The 22,825-nt window shown below is 38.1% G+C and overlaps 1 protein-coding gene across 4 annotated transcripts in view; it reads right to left on the bottom strand.

Annotated features, from left to right (window-relative positions):
• Positions 1 to 2,328: 2,328 nt before the first annotated feature.
• arhgap12b (Rho GTPase activating protein 12b) overlaps positions 2,329 to 22,825 on the bottom strand; it is an 88,116-nt gene continuing 67,619 nt past the window's right edge. The window contains exons 5-18 of one of the 4 annotated variants that reach the window (XM_059326867.1): positions 22,321 to 22,401; positions 21,329 to 21,451; positions 17,930 to 18,004; positions 16,873 to 16,934; positions 15,994 to 16,075; positions 13,689 to 13,790; positions 13,499 to 13,597; positions 11,890 to 11,992; positions 11,675 to 11,794; positions 10,801 to 10,899; positions 8,038 to 8,115; positions 6,247 to 6,381; positions 5,987 to 6,092; positions 2,329 to 3,955 (exon numbers count right to left, since the gene is read on the bottom strand). In XM_059326867.1, the coding sequence (XP_059182850.1) occupies positions 3,781 to 3,955; positions 5,987 to 6,092; positions 6,247 to 6,381; positions 8,038 to 8,115; positions 10,801 to 10,899; positions 11,675 to 11,794; positions 11,890 to 11,992; positions 13,499 to 13,597; positions 13,689 to 13,790; positions 15,994 to 16,075; positions 16,873 to 16,934; positions 17,930 to 18,004; positions 21,329 to 21,451; positions 22,321 to 22,401 (1,440 nt within the window). In that variant the 3' untranslated portion in view covers positions 2,329 to 3,780. Of the gene's footprint in view, positions 3,956 to 5,986; positions 6,093 to 6,246; positions 6,382 to 8,037; positions 8,116 to 10,800; positions 10,900 to 11,674; positions 11,795 to 11,889; positions 11,993 to 13,498; positions 13,598 to 13,688; positions 13,794 to 15,993; positions 16,076 to 16,872; positions 16,935 to 17,929; positions 18,005 to 21,328; positions 21,452 to 22,320; positions 22,402 to 22,825 lie in introns of all 4 variants that reach the window. The other 3 variants (XM_059326866.1, XM_059326869.1, XM_059326868.1) reach the window with 3 other exon arrangements.

Below are 22,825 nucleotides of genomic sequence, written 5' to 3' on the forward strand. Positions count from 1 at the left end.
CTTCTAACTTTTAAGTTTTATTTCTATCATTCCTAACTTTTGATGTATTTTTTTTTTAAATGCAGAGGCTCAGACACACAGAAACACAACGTGCAGTAAGACTCAAAGCAAAGCTAAATGAAGCTTTTTGCTGGGTGCTGCCTGCAGCAAGCAGCTTTGCTCAGCACTTGCTCCGCCTCGTGCTTCTTAATCAAAACTGGCACCGTGGCAATTACCTAATTAGACATCAATTAATCCACACCCTTCAGGTCTGCAGCCACGTTTGACCTGAGGAGTAATGACAAAAATGCCTTCAAAGAACGGAGAAATCAGATTAATGGAAGCCGAGCTGCAGAGGTTGTGCTGCATTTGAGAAATCTCCAGAAATATACTGCAGTTCATTTCATAATTAACAGGTAGGAATATAATTGATTGAGACGTGAAAGCTTAATCACTCAATTCAATAACCAGGATATCAGTGTTGAGTAGATTAATTCAATTCAGTAATTAAAGCCGAGGGAAAGGTGAAGCTTTAGTTGATTGAAGGTTAAACAGCAGATCACCTCTTTCTTTATCGTCCGAGACAGAGAACACACATCTCAACATTTAGTTTGTCTTTTTATTAGACGTAGCAGTTTCACAAAGATCAGTTAGCCTGAAAATTACATTCAAAATGTCAAAGCAAAAGGTGGCTTGAATCTAAAATATACAACATATTCTGGTTTGTTTAACACATTTTGTTTACTACATAATTCTAGAGGTGTGAATCATCACACCTCTAGAATTGTTCCTTTCAAAACAACTAGATAGAACGCGCGTGAGAATTCTCCACTTTGCCGGAGTTTTTAGAAATAATCGTTTTCAGTGATAAAAACTGGGTTTTCGTGTAAATGAGAGGCCAAACCGCATGGAAATATCTGCGTTTTCCCTTCGTGTAAACCGGGCCTAAGAAGGCAAGAAATTCCACGAATTAACTCTTGACAAGGTGCCCCTGTTAACTGAAAACCATCCAGCTGAGCAGCTCAGGAATCCTACTGAGAGAATAACAGAAATGTGTAAAGCTGTCATCAAAGCAGAAGGTGGCTTGAATCTAAAATATACAACATATTCTGGTTTGTTTAACACATTTTGTTTACTACATAATTCTAGAGGTGTGAATCATCAGAGGCCTCACGATACGATGAAAACTATGATGAACACATATGGAATTATGTAGTAAATAAAAAGTGTTGAACAAACCAGAATATGTTTTAGATTTTAGATTCTTCAAGTAGCCACCTTTTGCTTTGATGTCTCAAACACATTAACGCCACGTTTATACATAGCAGGGTATTTAGAGAAATTAACATTCCCCCCCTCCGTTTCTCAAAAAAGTTGTCATTTACATCAACCCTCATAAATACGCCATCAAGTGCTGTTATAACTATGCCAAACCTATTATATGGAAGGCGGTGTAGGGAGAAGGATAAAGCCATGCAAGCCAATCAGAATCCTCAGAATCAACAACAGCGAATAACACGAGCGACTTCCTGTTCCTTTCAAAACAACTAGATAGAACGCGCGTGAGTTTTTCAATGTTTTTAGAAATAATCGTTTTCCGTGATAAAAACTGGGTTTTCGTGTAAATGAGAGGCCAAACCGCATGGAAATATCTGCGTTTTCCCTTCATGTAAACAGGGCCTAAGAAGGCAAGAAATTCCACAAATTAACTCTTGACAAGGTGCCCCTGTTAACTGAAAACCATCCGGCTGAGCAGCTCAGGAATCTGACAGAGAATAACAGAAATGTGTAAAGCTGTCATCAAAGCAGAAGTTGGCTTGAATCTAAAATATACAACATATTCTGGTTTGTTTAATAATTTTGTTTACTACATAATTCTAGAGGTGTGAATCCCCAGAGGTCCCACAATACGATTTTATCCTGAGTCACGATACATTATTGTGATTTTAAGTGTATTGTGATATGGTGTGTATTGTGAAACAACATATTGTGATTTAACCGTTTAATTACATTTTGTGTCGACAAAATTAAATTCAATCAAGAATTGTTTTGTCAAATGAGAGAAAATTCTCAGTCTATTCATCTCACTTCAGTCTTTTTATTTCTCCACAATGAGTCAAACCCACAGACTGACCAACAAAGTATTCAGTCAAACTGAACTGATATCAAACATGTATGGATGACAACAACTGCAGCGTTTTATCAAACTTTCCTCAACTTTAAGCTTCACTGCTCAAATATTCTTTTATCTCTTATTACATTCCTTCATTTAAGGTTAAAAAGCAGACTCACCTCTTTCTTTATCGTCCGTCCAACGTTTAACTCCGACAGAGAACACACAACTCAACATTTAGTTTGTCTTTTTTATTAGACATAGCAGTTTCACAAACAGCAGTTAGCCTGAAAATTACATTCAAAATGTGCAGCTGACCATGCGCAAACACTCCAGATACACCTTCAAACAAAAGTAACAGTCGATCATGTGTTTTATTTTTTCACAATCTGTGTTTTCATGTTTTAATTCAAATTTACAAAATCAAAATCATCTTTCACTAGTTTCCATCAAAGCATACATACCTCAGTCACTAGAACACATTTTAACAACTACTTCCTGTCACTGTACATATGCTCTGAAAGGTTTTTAAAGGCTCTTCTTTGCATTTAACACCCATACGCTCCCATACATCAACCTGTGAAATATTCTCTGTACCGTTTCCCTTCTCTCAATACTCTTTAATATTAGCTTAGGTGAGGAGAAGGCTAATCAAGCCCACAGTCAGAGACAATTCATGTAGAAATTGATAACGTGGCAGTCCCCAGAAATCCACCATGTTGTTTTTCCAGTAACACCAGGATCTGGGTGACGTTTCCTGCCACTGAGGTTGACACAGGAGCAAAGACGACGAACTCCCCGGCAGCTTAACGGAAACTTTACCAAAGCACGTAAAGACTACACGACACAGTTTGTACAAAGTGGCAAGACGAGGATGCTTCTGCTCAGGTTTTATTCCATTTAGGTTAATTCACTCACACACACAAAGAGGGTTTGTCCTCCATCATTCAAGTCACAGGACGCTCATGTCACAGGGGTTAATGCTTAACACTGGCTGAGGGGGGGAGGTGGGGGTGAGGGGGGGGAGGTGATGGTGTCGCTAAGGTAAGTTGGGGACAAGATCTGTAACTCCAGTTCGTCCAAGTGCCAAAAAGACAGTCTGTTAACATAACACTGATTATTTTTTTCCACCTGATCCAAAAACCACACAGGGCTTAAACATCACAGACAAAAGCTCCACGACACAGAAAACCGATCCAGTTCAGATTCCGCTCATTCCTTCGGCGAGGTGATGAGGTTGCCGGTTTGAATAATAATGCCACGCCCCTCTGTGGATCCGCCAAACTCCAGGTTGGCTTCCACTAGGAGGCGAAGGGTGCCACAGCTTGAATTACTGGCCACAGGGATCCAGTGTATGTAAAAACACCTGAATACTCAAAATCCACCACACGGACGTCCACACGTCACCACGGCAACACTCTGAAACACTGTCCATTGTCCGACCCGCTACTCACAGCAGGAACTGAAGAACCGTGTGAAATCTGTACACCTTTTTTTTTTTTAATTCATCTCCAAAACTTCTGTAAGTGCAACACTTTCATAAACTGTCCTGTCAATGAAGGTAAATTATTTTTTTCTCCCATCTGCTTGGTCCACAGCAATGTTCAGTTCAGTCGAAGAAAAGAAGGGGGAAAAGGAAAACAAGTCCGTGTTTGAAACGCCCGCCATCCTGTTCTGAGTGGCTACCTCTACCTGCCGAAGATGCTTTCGTACTCGAGCAGTATGAGCTCCACTATCTGGTTCTGGTAGACCATGTGGACCGCGATGTTGCCCGTCTCGGTCTCGGGCCGCAGCAGCGTGGGTCCGAACACGATGGCCACGCTCTGGGTGGTCATGCGGTTGGCCTCTCCGTGGTCAATCACCCTGGGGGGAGGGGGAAGTAGAACACGAGGAGATTTAAAGATTAAAATGTGTCATAAATGGCTTTAGGTGAGCGTGGATTTGTTTAACGATTGAGGGTTTCGTCTAGAAAAACAACATTATGGTCTTTACACACATCCTGAGGGCCTGAGATGGAGCGCTGAGGCAAGCCTCGCGACACACACCCTGTAACACCACTCACCGCTCCGGGCTACAGCATAATAGCCTTTTTAAATAGAATCTACATCCTTGCATGCAGATGCACAAAACAATAACATATTCATGGAAGGAAGAAAAAAAAGAAGATTAAATCCGCCTGCTGATATACGTAGACCTCCATACACTGAATGTCACGCTATAAATTTCCTCAAGAAACACCACTTCATAGGTACTGAATTACAGCAAACACAGCGCCATATAAATGCAAATTGGAAACCTAGGCAAATGTCATTGTGAACATATGATATTGCCAGTGGCTCCAGTGGGCTAAGAATACACGTTAAACCTGGCTGGAGTTTGTGTTTGCCCACAGGCGGATCAGGCTGAGGAAAGGTAAACACACAGAGCTGGTAACATATCCTCACTGCCATTATGATCCCAGGGCATCAGACTATAGAGTTCAAGGGTTAACCTCAACAGGAGGGACACAAACGCAGGTTCAGTGGGTGCTGTGGAGGAGCTCAGGAGCACAGGCACCATCTGGCTTAAATCAGTGGAGGTTGATCATATCAGAGGAATAGTCACTTCGTCCAATTCAGATCGATACAGGACTTGTAATTATGTTATTTAAGGGATAATTCAAATGTTTTGAAGTGGGTTTGTATGAGGAACTTATCCACACACTGCAAAACGGTGTCTAAAAACAAGATAAAAACACTAAATCTGAGGGAAATGATCTTGCTGCATGGACAGATAATTTCACTTGACAAGATTTGTTAAAATAAGATTATTAAATCGTGAAATAAGCATGTTGAACGCTTAAAATAGGAAATTAACTCTTAAAACATGATACATTATGTAACACTTCTGAATCTAAAGGTTCTTTTTCTCTTGGTAAGAAACAAATAATTTGCAGTGCACTCTGCTCAGGCCAGTTCATCACTGCTTGCAGCTTTAATTTATCTTGTTTTAAGAGTTAATTTCTTATTTTAAGTGTTCAACATGCTTATTTCTAGATTTAATAATCTTAATTAAAAAAATTAGTGAAATTGTCAAGTGAAATTATCTGTCATTGCAGCAAGATCATTTCCCTAAGATTTAGTGTTTTTATCTTGTTTTTAGACACACCTTTTTTGCAGTGCAGTAGATGGTGTCTGCAGACCCTCAGTTTGGAGAAACAGGCAGGAGTAATTAGTCATTTTTTAGTAATTGATAATAAGTAACCTTACGTGTCAGAACGCAGGAGTTGCTGGTCTACTGCTGCCTCGGTCCATTAGTTATTTTGTGGTATTGTGTGATTCTGGTTCATCTGAACTCTTAAAACACCAAAGTCACTCACCAACAAACTAAATGATTGAGGCAGCGATAGACCTGCAACTCCTGTGCTCTGCAAGGTAAAATGACTGTTTTTGTCAAGTGAAAGTATTGTAAAAATAGCATACATTTAAACTGATATTGATTTTTTTTAGGTCACTTAAATGTGTTTTGCTGCTGCCCATCAAAAGCAGCACATTGTTTAGCTTCTGCCCCATAAGTACATCATGCAAGCCCACTTCAAAATATCCAAATTATCCCTCCATACTGGTTCCATTTCCATATATGAAGTCATTTTGTTGGGTTCTAACCACTCAGAGGTTTCATACAGTGATGTAAGATGTGTCATTTTGCTTCACATTGTGAATAATATGGGACTAAATGTGAAACAAGCAAATAATAAGTTTACAAGTAAGGCTGTGTTGCAAAGAGAGCATGCAGCAAGATAATTTTTCCTCAGATTTAGTGTTTTTATCTTGTTTTTAGACACCCCTTTTTTGCAGTGTAAGCTGTTGTTTATTAAAATAAAACTATGTAATTAATTAATTAATTAATTCTTACCTGCGCAGGTGCTTGAAGAGGACTTGCATTGTGTCATGGTTGGGTTTTGGCAACTTCTTTATTAAGTCTTTGATTGAATTCAGTCGCTGCTTGTAGTCGGAGCACTCTGCAGGAGAAACAGACGGTCAGTGAATGAATGAATATGTGCACAGCACCATCTAGTGGCCAAACAGGGACACTAAATGCTGAACTCTAAATGCCTCATCACACTGGGTCTGCATGGTGATCCTCTGACACACACGGTGAATTAAATGACTCACTGATGGCCTCGACAAAGTCATCGAAGGATCCGTATGTGAAGAGAGGCTCAGGAAGCTCCCTGAAGAACATCTTGAGAGCTCCGGTGGTGACGTGGATGTCCTCCCACTTACTGTCGTTCAGATCCACCTTCTCATCTGATGCAGAGAAAAGAGCATGTAACAGGTGTTCTCTACGGCACACTCTAATGTAGGAGTATATCTGTGTTTACTGACAGGTCAGAACATGTTTCACAAATATCAACTGTATCATCCACTTTAACCATCTGAACCCCAACAACCTGTTTCAGGGCGTTTATGCTCTTTTTACATTTTACTCAATATGAAAATACACGGAAGTCTATATTATATAAAAAATATATAATAATAATAATAATAATAGTGATTTAAGGCAGAGTTGGCAACCTTTACTAACAAAAGTGCCATTGTTGGCCAAAAAAAGAGAAAAATATGATGGAATGGAGCCGCAAACCTTATGTTGAGCTTAACAATGAAAATAAAACCGTCTGCTCCTCCTGATCAACATTACTAATAGGCCATAATGAGTATTTAAAAATATGATTTTGTAAGAAATATCCCAGGAGATTTGGAATCCAAGCTCGTCTAGCTAGAAAAACTCAAAACTAGGCTTGAAATTGACAAAATTCTGAGATTAAGGCGTCGGGCCGTAGACTTTCATAAGTTTTGTAAGCTATGATGCACATTTTAGCTGACTTTTTAAAGCCATGCACTAGCTTTTACACTTTACAATTGAAGAATACAAATTCCAATGGGCTGATGCCAATGATAAATAAAAAAAAAATGTAAAGGAATCAGTAATTCATTTTGGATAATTATTTTGTCACAGCCACAGTGAGCCAGCCGTGGGTCCGGAGCCTCAGGTTGCCGACCCCCGATCTAAGGGAACAACTAAAACTATTTTATTTTGTGCAGAACAACACCGTTGTAATGACAAATCATAAAAAAGGAATAGCGCATGTTAAATTTCTCTGTTAATCTTTTTTATTTAAAATTGAGTTTATACAAACATAGAACATTTTTTAAAGCTCCCACAAGTGTTATGGATGTTTGAATATGCACATGCTATACATATTAAACTATATGCATGTTTACAGCCTGTCCTCTCCTCTCTGCTCTGTGTAAACAGCCTGCAGTTCTGTCTGGTTGTCAGTGAATATTTGTAGCACGTCAATTTGTCTCAGCAGAATCAATCATGGCTCACAGTGTCGCTGAGAAGTGCAGAATTTATTATTTTAACAGGATCTGGTTTGTTTTTGGTGACATTTTTAAATGAGACATATAGAATAATGTGATTTTGACAGAAATAATCACCATCTCTAAGCCTTTTTTTTTTTTTTTTTTCATCAGAGAGGTTTTTCTGGGGGTTACTCCACAACATTTGAAGTGTCGTTTTTGTACCTTTGTTGTGAACTGATATAAATGTAGCTGAAAATAAAAATAAATCACCTCAATCTGAAATGGTTGGCCCAAATCCTCAGTGTCACTGAACTAACAGTCGTTTTTAGAATTGAAGTTCCCATCACTAGATACTACAAGTGGCACTGAAGTCTCAGCTTTGTTTAAAAGCACCTTCTAACAGAAACTTTCATTAAATGGAGTGCACTTATATATCGCTTTTATGCTTTAGTTTCTTTCTACGCTAAATGGTGTGTCTTTGGCAGTCTTCTAAAGAAAACATATGTTTCGATCCCATCTGGGCATGGTGGGGTCAGAGGGTTAAAGGAGGTGGTGTTTTAGGCGTGTAAGTGGTCGGTTGGGGACAGGGACTCCTACCGTGATTAACAGCGAAGCGGAGCTTCTGGATCACTGCCAGGTTCCCGCTCACTCTGTATAAGCCGTCAATGCTGAGACCTGCAGGAGAATGATGAGAAGAGGGACAGGAGCAGTGAGTGGAAGTGAGAACACTGTGGCTCCAACAAACAGCTCCAACAAAGGCTGACTGACTCCTCGTATCACCTGATGTTATCAGGTGATAGCATGTTTCCCTGATTTTAAATTCCCTACACTGGCTCCCTGTATCTTTTAAGATTCATTTTAACATTTTATTGTTCACTTTTAATGGGTCGGCCCCCTCTTACCTGTCTAGTCTTCCAGTCATTGAGGTCTGCACTGCAAATGATTTGGTTCTTACCAAGATAAAAAAAACTTAGATTTAGATACATAAGTTACATAATTCATCTTGTTTTAAGAGTTATTTTCTTATTTTAAGCGTTCAACATGCTTATTTCTAGATTTAATAATCTTAATTCAAGAAATCTTGTCAAGTGAAATTATCTGTCCATGCAGCAAGATCATTTCCCTCAGATTTAGTGTTTTTATCTTGTTTTTAGACACACCTTTTTGATTAGACTGGCCCCTACACTGCCTGGTTTTAAATCTCTTTTAAAGTGCGATCTGTTCTCCCTGGCCTTCAAAGTCTCTGTCTGATAGAGGGTTGCTTTGTGTCTTCAATCTGTGTTAACTGTCTGTATTTTAATGCTTATTGTTGTACAGTGTTTTGGTCAACACTGTTGTTTTTAAATGGCCATCATAAATAAATTTGTATTGTATTGTATTGTACTGTGTGTCCTCTGTTAATGTAAAACTTTGCCGTTTTTTCCCCAGCTTTGTGTCATTGCAGTGTAGGTGAAATCACTGATTCACCAGGCAGAACAACCTCCACTGTGATTAAACACACAGCTGTCTAGACCAGAGGTCAGCAACCTTTACTAACTGAAGAGCCATTGTCGGTCAAAACAAGAGAAAAAAAAAAGTCAGAATGGAGACGCAAACCTTATTTTGAGCCTCAGAATGGACATTAAACAGTCTACTAAGTCGAAATTAACATTAATAATAGGTCATAATGACCATTTATTTATATGATTTTGTCAGAATGCAGCGAGGACCCAAGTGCAAATCAGAGGCCGGAAACTGAAGAAATATTTCAGGAGATTTGGAATTGATAGCTGGCCAAGCTCAGGAAACTTAAAACTAGATTTGAACTTGGCAAAATTTAGGGGTAACGGGGCAGGCCTGTCGACTTTTATTAGCTATGAAGCACATTTTAGTTAACTAAAATGTTTTTAAAACATTTTTACTGCAGTTTTTTATCTACACATTTTTACAGTTGAAGAATACAAATTGCTTTGGGCCTACACCAATGATGAATTGCTTTTAAAATGTAAAGAAAATAAACATTTTGTTTAATTTTTTGTTACAGCCACAGGGAGCCACTGCAGATGGCCTTAAGAGCCACATGTGGCTCCGGAGCCACAGGTTGCCCACCCCTGGTCTAGACATTGGTTTGAGGACTGTTTTGAAGCCTCAGGTCTGGTATGTTAGCTGTGTTTTTAGCCACATGTGACCATATTTGGACAAGAGGGGGGGTCTGACTGACAGCCTGAGGACACTTTAGACGATGACCCACAACCTGTCTGCACCTGACTCCTGGCTCTGCCGTGTCAAGTTGCTAACAAAGTTAGCGTCCATAATTTGAGGAGAATCAAAAACAAGGCTAATGGCTCCACACTGGCTTCACTCTTCAGACCCGGAGGCTACACCCACTTCTTTTATACAGTCTATGGTTAGATGGTTTGATGCCAGACACACTGCAGTGTGTTGAGCCATCATTTTTTTTCATCAGAGAGGTTTTTCAGGGGTTTACACCACAACATTGGAAGTGTTGTTTTTGTACCTTTGTTGTAAACTGAAATAAATGCAGCTGAAAAGCGCAAGTTGAATTTCTCTGTTAATCTTTTTTTTTTTTTAAATTTAATTAGAATAAAATGGAGTTTATACAAACATACAACATTTTTCCAAGCTCCCACCAGTGTCATGGATGCTTGAATATGCACATGCTATACATATTAAACTAAATGCATTTTTTACAGCCTGTCCTCTCCTCTCTGCTCTGTGTAAACAGCCTGCAGTTCTGTCTGGTTGTCAGTGAATATTTGTAGCATGTCACTTTGTCTCAGCAGAATCAGTCATGGCTCACAGTGTTGCTGAGAAGTGCAGAATCTATTATTTTAACAGGATCTGGTTTGTTTTTGGTGACATTTTAAATGAGACATGTAAAAAAATTCGATTTTGACAGAAATAATCACCATCTTTAAGCTTTGTTTTGTTTTTGTTTTTTCATCAGAGAGGTTTTTCAGGGGCTTACACTACAACATTTGAAGTGTTGTTTTTGTACCTTTGTTGTGAACTGATAAAAATGTAGCTGAAAATAAAAATTAATCACCTCAAGCTGAAATGGTTGGCCCAAATCCTCAGTGTAACTGAACTAACAGTCGTTTTTTAGAATTAAAGTCTTGGTTTTTGATCCATAGCACTTAATTCACTGAAAAGCACAGAAAGACCCAAGAAATCTCCGTCTAGATAAAACTGGAATGAACAAGCAGCCACAAACTGAACAGAAGAGAGTCAGCAGCTCCATAATGTCACAGACAATCAAATCTTCAAGAACTAATTAAGGCTGGACACATGAAACTTGCTTTACATACTGAATCAAGCTTCTTCTGAATAACACCTTTCTGGCCTGAGTGTTGCTCGTACCTGTGTTCTCCACGTGCTCGATACACATTGTGACAAAGTTGGGGATTGATGTGTTCTCCCGCTGGCACAGACTGGTCAGACTGCAGCCAAACACCTGATCTGTGAATCACCAAACACACATTCACTCTCATTCTTCATCTGTCCAGTGGCAGGTGGTGCTGTTACACATTCACATAGCAGGACATACAGTTGAAACCAGAAGTTTACATACACTATATAAAAAGACACAAAATATTTTTTTTCTTACTGTCTGTCATTAAATCAGATTAAACTTTTCTTGTTTTAGGTCAATTAGGATAACCAAAATTATTGCCATTTGCTAAAAGCCAGAATAATGAAAGAGAGATTTTTTTTTAACAATGTTTTTATTACTTTCTTGAAAGTCAGAAGTTTACATACATTTCATTAGTATTTGGTTTAACCCACTGAGGCCTAAAACGCCTGTAACCTCTGGGCGATTTTAAAATAAGCCCCTAAAACCTGAAGTTTTTCTGGAAATTCAACAGAAGTGTCAACACTTCTACTAAATAATACATTTTCAGCCTCTGTAGCAGATAGAAATGAAATTCAAAAAGTATTTCAGAGCTTATACAAATACTACAAAATGACATATCTGCTTTCAAGGCTTCAATGGGTTAAAGGCAATGGTGCCAAATACTAATGAAATGTATGTAAACTTCTGACTTTCAAGAAAGTAATAAAAACATTGTCTAAAAAAATCCTTCCCTAATTATTCTGGCATTTAGCAAACAGGAATAATTTGATTGTCTGATTTCATGTCAGACTGTGAGAAAAAAAAGCATGTGTCTTGTGTATGTAAACTCCTGGTTTCAACCTCATATGACCCACAATGCACTGTGTTCTGTCTGAGTACCTTTGATGTATCCCTTGTCCCTGACAGCCTGATAGGTGGGTCGACGTGTCAGGAACTTCTTCAGCTTCAACCTGGTTTTCTTCTGGTCTGATGCGTCCATACTCACAGAGGTCTTCATCACTGGGGAACACAGGCAGGATATGAGTGGATTTGTTTTAGACACTAACAATAAACACATTTACAGCATATTGCAGCACAGTCTCTGTCTGTCTCACCTCTGTTCTTCTTGGAGTCCCTGTGGTCTTTCTCTTTGTCCTGTTTCTCAGCTCCTGGAGACTCAGGCATGTCCTCTTCAATGGCCTCATCAGACTCCCACGCCTAGGAAGGAAAACACATAGATACTGTTAGATACTTTCAGATTTAGGTCAGCTAACGTCTGCATCCCAATAAAGAAGTTGCTCTGATGTCCTTAGAGGATAAAAATATCTGGTTCAAAAGAAATGATATGATATAACAATTATTTTCCAATTTCACTGAATGACATCTTTTAGCCATCATCCATCCTGATAATAACCAAATACTCATTTTTTTTTACTCAGCCCCTTAAATACCAAATATTTGTTTGCATAATGCCAGTTAAAAAAATAAATGAAAAAAATACTTATTGCTAGAGAGAATTTTTATTGTTATTTTTATTTATTTATTTTTATGTCCATGATTAGCAATGAGATTGCCTTTTGCAGCATTTTTATTTTTTTTAACACTGTCAGAAAAAACAAAAACAATCTCCCACTTGTAACGACATCAGTATTGATCATAACTACCAAATATTCATTAATTTTCAGAAGGTTTTATCTTTGACATATATATATATATATATATATATATATAAACTTAATTAATTAAACTTAATTAATTTCTGTGTAGCATACTTAATGCTAAAGGATCTTTCCCCCCACAGACAGGGATATGTCAATGATTAGCAGCAATATTGATTGAATATTGATTGAACAGCAATAACTCTGGTGGAAACCTGGAAAACAGCATGTATTTGACTCATAGGGCAAACACAGGGAAATGGCTCAATCTGGTAGAAAATAACAAAGACTAAAATTTGGATGCCAGGGGTTTGGATTGAAGCCTGATATAAAAATAATGCATGATTTTCATGCTGGAATGGTTGTGGGATTAAAAATTGTGGTTTAATGGCTTTCAATGGAGACATGATGTCATAATTTACACCAGACTATATCACAAATGAGATATAGTCTGGAGACCACATTTTTCCGTAGAGGAGGCGTGGTTTACGATCGTCCAGAGCCGTTTATTGGGCGATACGAATGTCTATCAAAAGTGTCTGGACGTAGCTTTTAGCCAATCACCTTAGCTTAGCCACTAACGGGGCTAGCTGGTAGATTAGGCTTTTGCCAAATCCTGTTGGAAGCAAGGCTAAAACATCCTTTTTGGTGGTGATAAAAGAGTGTAAAGCCAAACGTTGGTCTTTTAAAATAACACTGTCTACAGCTAGATCCAAAGAGAGCTTGGCGTCTGCTGCAGCCATGTTGGATCCGTAAGAAAACTACAAGTTTCAGTCTGTCCAATAGTACGCGTCATTGTCTTGCCGTCCCTCCCCGTTCTGTGATTGGATACCAAAAGCAGGGCTAAGAATCGGCCATGGACACCATGCATTAGCATGGGTTTACCTAGGCTAATGGCCACAGGCATTAACAGCCAAATTTAGTGAAAAAGGCAGATCTCACTCTCATCAAGCTTGCAGCAGCTGCAGGTGGCTAAATAAATGAAACTAAGGAGTACAGACAGAAGGTGCATGTAGGCAAAGTTGTGACAGAACTCTGCTCCGGTCTCTGTCTAAAGTCTCCTCACATGTGTGTTGATGGTCTCAGTCAGGGCTCGGTACCAGTCGTTGATGACGCTGTCGATCTCTGACTGGATCAGCAGCTCTGTCCCCTGACGAGTCTTCAGCTGAGAGACGAGAAGTCAACATTACCAAAACGTCCACATTAAGATGTAGAAAGCACAGGATGATCAAGAGGAAATCCTCTGTGTTTCTCACCTCGATGACGTGTTTCTTGCTCGACTTGTCCTTGGACGCCCAATCCACAGAGCCTCCTCGCAGGTCAACAGTGAACTCAGGCTTCGACTGGTTGCTCCCAAACTTCTGGAAGCAACAAAACAGCATGAGTCCATGTCTGACACGATGATGATACAACATGTTGTTGTTGTTATTATTTAAGGAGTGTTCAGTGTTTTTAAAAGCAGTTATCACATTCTTAAACTCTGTGGATCTCATTTAAGAACTCCTCGTGAAGACACACACACATCCTTAGTATCATGTAATAAGAAAAGCAAAATGTTAGTTGTTATTTATATCGTGTGCAAAAACAAAACTTTTTGTTAGATTCTTAATAATGTATCAACTTGAACAGAATCATTCAATTAATTTTAAGCTCCTGTGATTTAAAGATTTTTTCCAACTTGCTGGTGTTGTAGTTGAATCCTGCAGAGTGTTATACAACATTTATGGCGAAAACATTGTGATTTTTTGTGTTGAACATCCATAGAAAGATAAATGACTGTTTCCACTCTGCTTGTGTTTCAGACCACTCAGTGTGCTGCTTATCACACAGAGCTGTCAAGAAATTTAAATGGACATGTTTTAGAGTTGGACACTGGTAAAAGTCCATCGTTGTTTCATGTCTTTTCCCAACTGTCTCTCCTATAATTTACTATAGATTCTCTAAAAGAGACATACAACAGAGGAGTGAATTCACTAAAAGGATTGTGCTGCTTTTGTGGCTGCTAAAAGTGCATAATTAAGGTAAAAACAAACCGTGTAATTCTCAAAGCACCTGCAAAGGGTGAATAGCACCCCTAAATGTGCTGCCAAGCAAATTGATGCTCAGGTTCTATTCACACATATTTAAATGATGCATACATTTGGTGCAAAATTGGCCCTTTCTATGCAAATGGATGTGGATGTGTAGAAGAACACAGAACATTCATTAATATTAGGTCCTGACCGATCAGCTGGTCTGCCTCTGGAGATTTAAATAATCAATGGAGACTCACTGTTGTGCCTTTAGACTGTGTCTCTCTTATCTCTGAAGACACACTTACTGTATCTTTGTCTTTAAAAGAGCCAAGTCTGATCCATAAAAATAAAAAAAAAACGCACAAGCACCAAGGTTATTATAGTTAACGAAAGCGAACTAAATAACGAAAACTCGAACTGAAAAAACATTTTCTTTAACTTAAATAAAAATGAGAGTTTTTAATAAAACGATAACTAAAACTAACTAAAATTATAGTGAAAATGTCCTTTGTTTTCGTCTTTGTCAACTTTTTTCATACGTAAACCTTTTTGGCTGATATGAAATCTATTTCATCCATCTGGTTTTATGACTTAATAAAGGCAAAATTTATTGTGACTTTTTTTAATCTGGTACCCAACAAACACCCCATTACAAAAAAACTAAAACAAACACTAAAACTAATAAAAACTAAACTAAAACTAAGCATTTTCCCAAAAAGTGAAAAGGTTCTTAAGATGAGGCAGGTAGCGGTTGTAACATTTTCAAGGTGTGAATTTGTCCCAAAGACTTCAGATTTAACATGATTTTCTGCTAACTTCTGAACCTTTTGAAGCTAATTTCCTTTCATCCAACTTAAACCTATATTAGCTGACAAACCTGAGGCTTCAAAGCAGTAGTCAACAAACGAATGGATGTAGAGGCTTCATCTATTTTTCTCCAATATCTATGATTAAACTACAACATTTGCTAAAAGACACTAAAACACTCCATAAGTGCTGGAGGAAACTGACGGGTTTACATTATACATAATCATTTGATCAATTGTTTCTGTAAAAAAATGATTAGTGCAGATTTTTTGCATTAGGATCAGTTACATCAAGCTTCACACACACACACACACACACACACACACACACACACACACACACACACACACTAGTGTTTCCATTCAGTAGTAGCAGGAGTGAATGAAAGAATGAAAGACAGGCAGGAGCAACAACTCGTGCAGAGAGAGGGGACATACAGCAGCAGCCTGCACAGGCCTACAGTTCACATAGGAGACAGCAGGGCGGGGCTTGACTGAGCGCTTCCAGTTGCTAAGGAGAGTGAGGAGCAGCTCAGGGATGGAGCCGCTGCGGTAGTAAGACTTCAGGAAGGAGAGGAGAGGAAGAAAAGCAATAAACAGAGGATCACAGCACAGGAGGCAATGAGGACAGGTGACTATGCCGAAATGAGGAAGAGGGAACAACACGGACATGAATGGAATGCTAAAAAGGCTCAAACATGACAGAAACATGAGCCTGTTGGGGCTGATGGGACACGTACCCAGCTGGTGCTGCCCCCCTGTCCCTTGGCAAAGAGCAGAGAGAAACCCTGCAGCACTGTCCACGAGGACGTCCAGTTCTTCCTGTGGGACACAATCAGACAGACATGAAGGCTGTCGGACTGAAGACAACTCTGTTGCAGTAACTACATTTTGGGTCAAAATTGAGTTATAACTCAAAATGAACTCCTTGATGTCTGTTTTGTCTTGTGACAAAGTTTTAGATTTCAATTTTGCTTTATTTCAGAGAAATCATGATATAAAAACCACAAATCCAACTCAAAACCAAGCAGTAATCTGCTTTGGATATATATACTAATTTAAACATAAAAATAATAGAAATTATAAGTTTATTTGATAGGGAAATTATTATCTAGATAGTGATGAAGTAAAAAAAGTGAGATAAAATTATATTAAGACTAAAATGTATCATTTCTTTATATTATTCAGTCTAAATCTTAGAGTTGAAAAGAGTTGTAAACCATTTTAAATACTCTTATAACAAAATCAATTTGAAAATGTTTATTCACTGAAATAACCTAACTTAAAACCTGAAAGAAGATAACAACATTGTAGTTACTGCATAACTATTAGAACCTTTTATAGCAATACAAAACCAGAGTGCAGTAACTATGTTTTTGGGGTCAAAGGCCGAATAAATCGTCATGATTTTTTAGCATAAAAATGACATCATCAATGTAGAAATAAGTGTCATATCACTTATCTACATATAACCCATTTGGCTGGCCAGTTAAAACACGCTAAAAAACTTTAAAGCAGTTTTTCTCAGTTTGACTCTTTGCTAGTTACTGCAGTTAGACTCTGTGGAGCAGAACTGTTGAAATCTCTTTAGGGTGTTGACAAAGTAAGCGGTTTCCTACCTGACTTTCTTTCCATTCTCTGTGATTTTGGTGACATTGAGGACTCCACACTTCTCTGAAGGCTGAGGAGACACAGACGCAGATAAGAACCTGCTAGAACACGTGCATGAAAACACACATGCACATACACACACACTGAAGCCTGAGAAGCAAATGGGACAATGTTGGAGGCTGAAGTGGCTGTGCTGCTTCATGTTTTGTCCAAATATGACCAGCAGAGGGCGGCCTGCTGCAAAGTGTCCACATTTCTGCGTTTTTGTTGGTAGAAAATGTTTCTGCATGGTGTTAGATGTGATGCAGTTAGATGTAAAGTGTTCATGCAGCAGATGAGAGGAACAAAATGCAATGCAGGCTTGGAAGATGAGGAGAAAGACGTGTTTATGTTTGGATGTACACTAGTGGCCAAAAGTTTGGAAGCAAGATCAAATCTGTACAAAAAAAGATCATAGTTTAATTTCTATACTTTGCAACAAAATAATCATGATTTTTATATATAGAGTCACTTATTAGAACATATTTTTACTATAATTATCAGGTCTTTGGGTTTTTTTTGCTTAGACTTTGTGTATCTTTCTTTCCTTAATGTATAAATCTGAACTCTTGTTTCTTTACTCAGCTGCTTCATTTTAGCCATTTCTGTGGTAGTTTGTCTGAGATATGACCACAGTTGAGATTTATTGGGATTTTTGTATCCAAACTCTCAAAAACCAAAGAGCTAAAGTGAATAATGCAAACTGTGATTTGTTTTTTTACTTTTGCAATGAAGCTGTGACTCTTCCAAATCTTCTCAACCCTAAAACTAAGCCCTTCTTTTCTTTTGTTAACATTTATTCAGCAATGGTCTGGTAACGTCAATGTATACCTAAAGGTCAATTGAGGAAAATTGTTCAAATCAATAAAGGTAAAGTCTGATCATGTAGTAAACACATCCAAAAATCCAAAGAATCAATACTGGATTTTAAGAAAGCAATTGAAGTTGCTTCCAAACTTTTGGCCTGTAGTGTAGGTTTAAGTAGGATAATGATGATAAGTGTGCAATGCAAGCTGGGATACTAACGGTCGAAGGGTGCTTAGGAGATGAGGGGCAGGAGTCAGAGTCTGGAGGGCTCTGCTTGGGCGCTGGAGCACACTCCTACCAACAAGAGGCACAACATGATGAGTTGCTAATAACTAGCAGCTAACTACAAGACTAATGAAGAGAGTCAGTGTGAGGTTAGTGAGGAGAAGGAAATGGATCAGGAAACCTGGAGAGGAATCACAAGATTGTATAAGATGTTAGTAGAGGTCATCAAAAGATAAGGAATGAAAGTTAGGAAAGTTTAGGTTTCAAACAACATGCTTGTGATTAGGGCTGGGCGATATATCAATATAAAAGATATATCGATAGATTTTTTAATGTGATATCGAATTAGATCATATCGCATATATCAATATAGTTTTCTTTTCTTTCTTTATATATAAATGCTGCCCTTACTAGGGTTTGTCATATTTAGTTCTTTTGTAATGTTTGTTATTCATTTCTCAGATAAATATATTTATTTCAGAAAAAGATTGGCCTATTTTATTTAAGTTTTTTTTTTTTTGTTTAAATGTGCACTTTGATTGTTTGACTGTTGTACTTTTGAACTGTCATATTTATTCTTATTCTTTGTCTATTTTATTTCATAGGCTATTTTTATTTAAGATTTTTTTTATTTAAATGTGCACTTTATGGAGCTTTGATTTTTTTTAAAAAGGTACTCCTGTTATACAGTATTTATGTTGACTTAAACAGTTTCAATAAAACTACTTGTGACATGTTATATTTGACTTTGACTGAACATTTGCTCTCACTTTGTGATAAAAATATCAGGATATATATCATTTATCAATATTCAGCCTAAATATATCAAGATCTGCCTTTTGGTCCATATCGCCCAGCCCTACTTGTGATGAAAGTTAATTCAGAGGAAGAGATTCATTCAAGATGCTGCTTCCTTCCTGTTTATCTCATCCAAACGAATCAGACATCTTTGATTGAGCGCTCTGATTATAATATTACCACAGCTAGTTATCAAGGACTTCTACAGTAACCAGTGGCAGTGAATCATTACAGATCACATGTTGATTAGAGGGGGACCAGAGAGGAGCGGCTCTGTGGTACAAACTTTATCACGGTAAAGAGAGAGACGAAATCTTCTCTTGTGCGAGTCAGACCTGAAGCGCCACAGTTTGAACGAGAACTGCAATGAAACCGCCACAGAGTTAGCCTTAAATATATTTTCCCTAAAACTTGATGTACACTTTCTTTGTCTTCCATTTAACATTAACATCTGCCAAAATAATATTTCTTCTTATATCTTCATTGGTGTGTCAGGTGATTGACAGTGCATGATGTATGGTACACACTGGTGTTACACTGAATAATAAAAACTCATCCTGAAAATTTAAATTAAAGGGGCACTATTTTGCAAGTCACTTTCTGATAAGAGTTGCATCATGTCTCAGGGTTACACCAACCTGCAGAACAAACTGAGTGCATGGCATGTGAAAGACATGGCTGTTTACGAGGCAGGATGAAAATAAAAAAATAAAAAAAAGTATCATTTGTGGGCGCACATTCATAAGGTGTGCTCTCAACACTCATTATTCATAATTGTGCATGAATAAACAGACAAATAAACACATTAACCATCTGAATCACACAACCCATCCACAGGTCTAAAAGGAATGTTTGTTTGTTTTTTTAATCCCCGAAATTATCATGGCCAGAAAATGTAATGGTCAGAAAATTATCTTCAGGCTTTCAAATTTCCATTGCCACCTGTGATGAACACAAGTCTAAGCTTAGAATAGTAATAGAAGACGTTTCCACTAACTAGATGCTCTAAAAAGAGCGATAAGCCATGATTCAGCTGAGCCAAAAGTCACATAACAAGAACTGAGAGAAACTTCAACTGAACTGCTGTTTACACAGTGCAGAGACGAGGAAACATGGTTCCACATTTTTAAAATATAGATGACACTCCTAAATATTGCTGTACACATACATTCCATTTCCTTTCAATTAAAAAGACTAAGAAACTCAATTTCTGTGTGTTTTTTTTAAATGAATTATGGCATTATAACTGTGTTCTATCTCTTAAAACGCATTTCTGAGTTCTCTCGTCTCCTAGCCATAATTGAGCTGCTTCCATAGAAGAGCAGGAGTTTTATATTAATTATATAAAAACAAGTTCACAGTGAGGAAAATGTGGCGGCAGCAAAAAACGCCCTGAAACTGTGTGTAAAAGGGTTGTGAAACATAACAGAATGCTCATTTAATGCATGCATCTTTATCCAAAATCACAATCAAACTGCATTAAATCCAGACAACATAATCTTAATAGGATTATCAGATTTAATGCAGGTTTCTGTGCAGATATATGAATATACTTATTACCTGCTGAACAGTTTTTTCTCTGATATCCATTAAACGTGTGTTCATTTGTCAACTACTGTTTCATATTTTACATGTATTTTATATTTCAATTTATTGGTTTACTGTTTCAAGATGTGATATATTCTCTTATAAATTATTGTTTGTATGAAAGGCTGTTGCGTTATTGAAAATGTAGGATGTAGTGTTTCTCACCAAGGGTTAAAGGTCAGGATATCTCAGCCTACATTGCTTCAACTTAGATCAGGGATGGGCAACTTAAATGCTGGAGGGGCCACAATTTTTCATCAATACTACCACAGGGCCACATATAGGACCGTACACTTCACCAGATATGATGAAACTGCAATTTTAAATGTTTACAGTGCAGTAACTTAACATATTTCATGCTCAAATGCAAATATAACATAAATAGGAATACAAAAGGTTTGAAGCTAATAAAAATTAACCACTTACTGTGATTTCTTTTTTTTTCAGTGCAAGAAAAGCAGACCAACAATAATTGCGAGAAGTAATTTTGTGCATTTTTACACTGCACTTTTAAGATTTCATGCTCAAATGCATGGAGTTGTACTGAGGGCCACTTCCAGTGAGGGGACAGGCCGTATGCGGCCCCCGGGCCTCCAGTTGCCCATCCCTGACTTAGAACATTCTTTTTACAGTTTCACAGTTTTGAAAGTTATCTTGCAACCTGAATGTGTATAGAAAGTAGCTGGAATGATTGCAAAGTTTAAGTGGCTTTTCACAACAACATGTAAGTTAACCTGCTTTTATTTCAACAATACACCATCCTTTGTCAAGATTCCCAAAAAAAAAGAGACAGATTAATCCATTTGAAGTCTGTTCCTCTGAGCTGAAAGCGTCATTAGTTCTCGGGGATTAACACACTGCCAATAAGACAGGTAATAATAAAGCAGACGAAAAGCCTGCCAGAAAACCTCCAGCAACAACAGTGTCTGTTTCCACAGCGATCAGACCCAACAGCCTGTGGAACCGCATTAGCTCTCACTATTTCACTGTGTTTTCACTCTGTCTTACCTTGTCGTTGAGGTCTAAGACATAGGTACTGTGTCTCCACTTGGTGAGGACGATGGGATCCTGCTGCTTCCTCTCCAAACTGCGACTCTTGGGAACCTCTCCAGACTGAGGGGAGATATTGTACTGCAGAGATAGAGAAGACAGCTCAAGTTTAGACATAAAAGTCTTCTTTCCACTACACCCTTCAGTCTCCGTCCTCTCCCCTACCTCTCCTTTTACTGTCCACAGCACCATTGGACAAAGGGATTCCTCTTACAGCCAAGGCATTGTCCTTAACGGTCCACTGAACGTATCCATGTCCGCACTACTGTCCACTCAGCGTGAGAATGAGCTGCTCTATTCTGACCCGATCTCCAGATTAGCAGGTAAAGAGCTGGAAATAGTCACCTGTGGTTCAACTTTGGCTGCTGTCAGCTCAGACACTCATCCACTTACATTAACGGGTTCAGTATTAAGATCGCACTGCAGTAGGAGCAATCACATATAAGTGTGTTACTTGGTGGAGGTAGGTGCAAACACATTATGGGATGTCCAAAAATGACACCGCCCCAACCACCCCGACCCCGTCGATTTTTGTCAAAATCTGCCAAATTTCAAAATGTCTAAAAATGCTTAAAATGGGTAACCTATTGTCTGTTGATACATGTGGTAGCATAATATAATAAGAAATGACAAAAAAACATATTATGGGATGTCCAAAAATGACACCTCCCCCATCCAACCCCACTTGTCAATTTTTTGTCAGAATTGGTCAAATTTCAAAATGTCTAAAATTCTTAAAATGGGTCAATTATAGTCTGTTGATACATGTGGTAGCATAATATGTCCAGAAATGACAGGAAAAAATGGGATTTAAGTTATGGGATGTCCAAAAATGACACCGCACAACCACCCCCTCCCACCAGAAAAAAAAACATATTATGGGATATCCAAAAATGACAATGCCCCCCGCCCCCCAGGAGGGACAGCTAATGTTCATGGGATAATCTCACCTTGGGCAGTTCCCATTCTGATCTGGATCCATCAGCGCTGTAGTAGTAGGGTCGGCCCTGTTCATCCACATGTTTTATCCACTGTGAACACAACAATAGTCAGGATCCAAAAAAAGGGAAACAAGCATATTTGATGTAGATGTCTTGTGCATGGTCGAACCTAAAATAGCAGAGAATATAAACTAGGCTGAAAGACCTTGGTTTTGTTTTAATATATACAGGTGCATCTCAATAAATTAGAATCTCATAGAAGAGTTTATTTATGTCAGTAATTCAATTCAAAAAGGTGAAATAACACATTATATAGATCCATTACACACAGAGTGAAACATTTCATGTCTTAATTTATATAATTTCTTCTAATTATAAGGATTATGGCTTACATTTAATGAAGACTTAAAATTTAGAGTCTCAAAAAAAGTTTAATATACAAAAGACCAATAATATAAAAAGTATGTTTAATATGAAAATATTGGCCTCTGAAAAGTATGCCCATCTACGGTCA

Source organism: Centropristis striata, chromosome 23 (assembly GCF_030273125.1).
Source record: "Centropristis striata isolate RG_2023a ecotype Rhode Island chromosome 23, C.striata_1.0, whole genome shotgun sequence".
NCBI lineage: Eukaryota > Metazoa > Chordata > Actinopteri > Perciformes > Serranidae > Centropristis > Centropristis striata.